Source organism: Gouania willdenowi, unplaced genomic scaffold (assembly GCF_900634775.1).
Source record: "Gouania willdenowi unplaced genomic scaffold, fGouWil2.1 scaffold_228_arrow_ctg1, whole genome shotgun sequence".
NCBI classification, from domain to species: domain Eukaryota; kingdom Metazoa; phylum Chordata; class Actinopteri; order Blenniiformes; family Gobiesocidae; genus Gouania; species Gouania willdenowi.
In genome coordinates, this window is record NW_021144983.1 from 392,744 (window position 1) to 396,530 (window position 3,787).

At 37.7% G+C, this 3,787-nt stretch overlaps 1 protein-coding gene across 2 annotated transcripts; it reads left to right on the plus strand.

Annotated features, from left to right (window-relative positions):
- Positions 1–218: 218 nt before the first annotated feature.
- On the plus strand, positions 219–3,112 carry adcyap1b (adenylate cyclase activating polypeptide 1b). 2 transcript variants are annotated; one of them, XM_028441380.1, is made up of 5 exons: positions 219–563; positions 762–860; positions 1,672–1,806; positions 2,188–2,292; positions 2,801–3,112. In XM_028441380.1, the coding sequence occupies exons 2-5, from the start codon at positions 763–765 to the stop codon at positions 2,982–2,984; spliced, it is 522 nt and encodes a 173-aa protein (XP_028297181.1). In that variant the 5' UTR covers positions 219–563; position 762; the 3' UTR covers positions 2,985–3,112. The 2 variants fall into 2 exon arrangements, with proteins under 2 accessions (XP_028297181.1, XP_028297182.1); XM_028441381.1 differs by lacking the exon at positions 2,188–2,292 and having other exon boundaries at positions 224–563.
- Positions 3,113–3,787: the final 675 nt, after the last annotated feature.

The following is a 3,787-nucleotide window of genomic DNA, read 5'->3' on the forward strand; positions in this document are numbered from 1 at the left end:
GAAAAGTTCAGAAAAAAAAAAAAAAAAAAACTTCCCATTTTCTTTCTGTGGAGGGGGGTGGGGGGGGGGGAGGAGCGTGAGTCTGACGGATGCGAGGAATGAACTGTACAATTTTATTCCGGGAGGAAGACTTGATGACGTCTACATCCTTAATGTGACTTATTGCTGGGAGGGGGCGGTAAGGGGGGGGGGGGGGGGGGGGGAGCAGTGGCTCACCATCCAAGGATAAAAATCCAAGGCGAATCCGAGCTCAGGACAAAAGTTTCCAACACCGATATGTAAAAGGGAGCCGACGGCGCACTCCTCGGCCCACTGAGTTTCTGTTCGTCCCGATCGTCCTGTGTCGGAGAGTGAAGCTGCGCTGAGAGGGGGCGACCATAAGGAGACGACGGGGGCGCTTCAGCCAAGGAGAGAAGAAGTGCCGTGAGAACAGATACAGCATCTCTCTCTTTCTTCTCTCTCTCTCACACACACACACACACGCACACGGAGAGACGCGCACAAACCACCAACAGCCGCACCCGGATCGGATCTACAGCACTCGCTGCTATCCCCGGCTATAGGTTTGTGCTTTACCCTGCAAACGGAAACAATTAATGTCAGCATGCAATTTCAAAATTAAGTGCGAGAAAATAAGGAGAATAGAGTTTTTTTTTTTTTTTTTTGTAATTTAAAAAGCTTTATGTTATTCATAGCTTATAAAAGTAACTAATTTATAAGGATTCTACTCGTTTGTTTCATCTGTTGTGTTCTTCTAACAGCATGGCCAGATCGAGTACTTCAATCTTGCTCATCTACGGAATCTTAATGCACTACAGCGTCTTCTGCACACCTATCGGACTAAGTTACCCCAAGATCAGGTAAGGTTTGCTTCTTTATTCATTCTTTTTATTGGCCGGTTAACATATTTTTTCCATTTTCTTTTTCTTTTATTTTTTAAACACATATAACTATAAATAATCACCAAGCACTGGTGAACAAAAGGGGATTGTCACAGCATGCTGGTGTGGAAAATTGCGCAGAGTGCTCTGTCCGTTGGGACGCTTCGTAGAATTCCCCTTATTAAAAAACGAGGAGTGAGTCAATGCAATGGAAAGCCCGTTGGGATGACGGTGGACTGGCGTCACTGAGGAGAGGCGAGGCAATAAGCGCAAACAATTCCCTCTAAAGATTCATCTATTTCAATCCTGTCAAGTAAATACATCGTTTGGGCGTGGCTGATTGGGAATCCAAGTTATCTTGAATATTTACGGCAGTTTTTTTATTTATTTATTTATTTTTATTTTATTTTTTATTAATTAATTAATTCATTCCAGTTTTGCATCGATCGTTTCTCACGCGAGGTTTAAATAATTAATGAGGGGAGCATGTGTTATAGCTTCGTGTTATTTCTTAAATAAATTATAAATGTAACAGTATTAAGATAAAATAAACTATATATATATATATATATATATATATATATATATATATATATATATATATATATATATATATATATATATATATATATATATATATATATATATATATAGTGGGCAATGTATCATCCTATTTAAATGAAGTTCCCGTTATGGTCAGATTGAAACATTTCCGACACATTGCAGACATTTGAGCCTCCCTCTCTCTCTCTCTCTGCTCAGCCTTTTCTTCTATCGTTGTTTCCCGCAGACTTGAAAACGACGCTTTCGATGAGGACGGAAACTCCTTATCCGACATGGGTTTTGATAACGATCGGATTGCTATACGGAGCCCTGCGTCGCTAAACGACGACAGATTCTCTCTCTTCTACCCGCCAGAGAAGAGGTAAGGCGTTCTGTTGGTGCACGAGCTGTTCAAATTAGAAGCAAAGCCCAAAATATGAATGACTATATATTTGCTGTGTGAGATATTATTCTGCTTGCATGCTTCCCCGCCACAGTTTGCTTATGAAATTTTTTGTTCTGTGTTATTTTCATACAAAGTCGCCTAAAAAAAAATGTGCTATTTTAATTTGATCCTAAAATAAACCGAAAAACGAGAATTTGATCCAATTTTGGAGGAACATTTTAGGCCACTTTTTTGCTCATTATGTCTGCGCTTTCTTGTCTTTATTTTGTTTTTGTTTTTTTTTTGTTTGTTAAATTATGATTTTTCTTTATTTTTTGTCACTGACGATCTATGTGTTTTGGCGTTTTATCATCTCAGAGCAGAAAGGCATGCTGAGGAAGAATTAGATAGAGCCTTGAGGGAGATCCTGGGTCAGTTAACAGCGAGACATTATCTGCATTCTCTGATGACAATACGTGCAGGGTAAGGGCATTTTTTATCAGCCTGTAGACTTCATTTGTTTTTTTTTTTAATTTTTATTATTGTTTCAGTTCAGCACCGTGTCTGTCAATGTATGTGCGTGCTTTTCATTCATTCCGTTTTTTGTTTTTTTTTTTAAAAAAATGCGCCTTTTTTCTTTAAAATTTCCAAAAACATGTGCATTTTGCCCTTTTTCGTCTTTACAATTTTTTTTAACCAAAGATTACATTTATTGGTAAAAAAAAAAAAAAAAATGTAATTAATAAATCACGCGCCAGAATAAATAAATAATAAAAAAAAAAACAGGCCATAAATTATTAATTCACAGCTTTCCTTTAACGAAAAAAAAGGATACAACGCCATATGTGCATAATTAATGATGAAAAGGAGGATGTAGACATTATACAAGGATGAATCTGTCAAAAAAGTCGCATATTTGACACATCTGGGTAATCATTCCATTTTTTTTTGTGTGTGCGTGTTTTTTTTTTTTTTTTTCCTCTCTTTCCAGTGAAGACAACAGCATGGAGGAAGAGTCAGAGCCCCTGTCCAAAAGACACTCAGACGGGATCTTCACCGACAGCTACAGTCGCTATAGAAAGCAGATGGCCGTGCAGAAATACCTGGCAGCGGTTCTGGGTAGAAGGTACAGACAGAGAGTCAGGAACAAAGGACGTCGGCTCGCATATTTGTAGCGTTGAACCGCGGCCGACCCGCCCGCCATCCCTGCTGTACATACATCAGTCGTTAAATCAAAAAAAAAAAAAAAAAAAGTCATTCGATATTCCTGACCAACCAGTGGATTGCGCCTGTGTTCTCTCAACATGTATTTATGTATGAAGTAAAGCCATTAAAATGAATATTTTAATAATAATATTGTTTTTTTTCCTTTTTGTACAAAAGCACTTGAGAACGCTGCACAGTTTTGTGGACCAATATTTATTTATTTATTTATTTTTTTGTTTTTTCATGTAAACATGTTGAAAACAAAACGGGAAAAAAAAAATTGCCACAAAAAAAGAACGAAAGAAAGAAAGAAAGCAGATTATTGTGCACCTTTAACGTTATTATGCGCTTGAAATCTTTTAAAGTCATCTACATATGCAGAAAATAAATAGATTTTAAAAGACAATCAAAGTATTGAATGTTATACTTATTTTTGTAACTATTTTTTTAAGTGTTGTTCTGTTCTCCAAAACAGGCCCAAAGAAGCAGTAAAGCATGCAGTGTGAGGCTCATCCCCAATGATATAGATGTTTCTCCCCTCCACCATTTCAATCAGGAGCTTTGTTGCATGCCCTTTGATGGAGGTGCAGGGTGGTGTTGGTCGTGGTTGGGATTGCTTTGATCTTATCATTTGACTTACATGCAGGTGGTAAAAATGCCAAACTCTAACATTTATAAGGAACATGGCTCTCTTGCCTTCTCATGGTGGTGATTCATGGTGTAAAAGAATATTCTCAGTGCGTGTATGTTAAGTACAGATCAGAGATGACAC

What these genes read in the sequence shown, in the direction of transcription:
- adcyap1b (XM_028441380.1), top strand. Translation starts at nt 763, where the DNA reads ATGGCCAGATCGAGTACTTCAATCTTGCTCATCTACGGAATCTTAATG. An exon ending in TTCTACCCGCCAGAGAAGAG is followed by an intron (nt 1,807 to 2,187) that starts GTAAGGCGTTCT and finishes TTATCATCTCAG; the next exon opens with AGCAGAAAGGCATGCTGAGG. An exon ending in CTGATGACAATACGTGCAGG is followed by an intron (nt 2,293 to 2,800) that starts GTAAGGGCATTT and finishes CTCTCTTTCCAG; the next exon opens with TGAAGACAACAGCATGGAGG.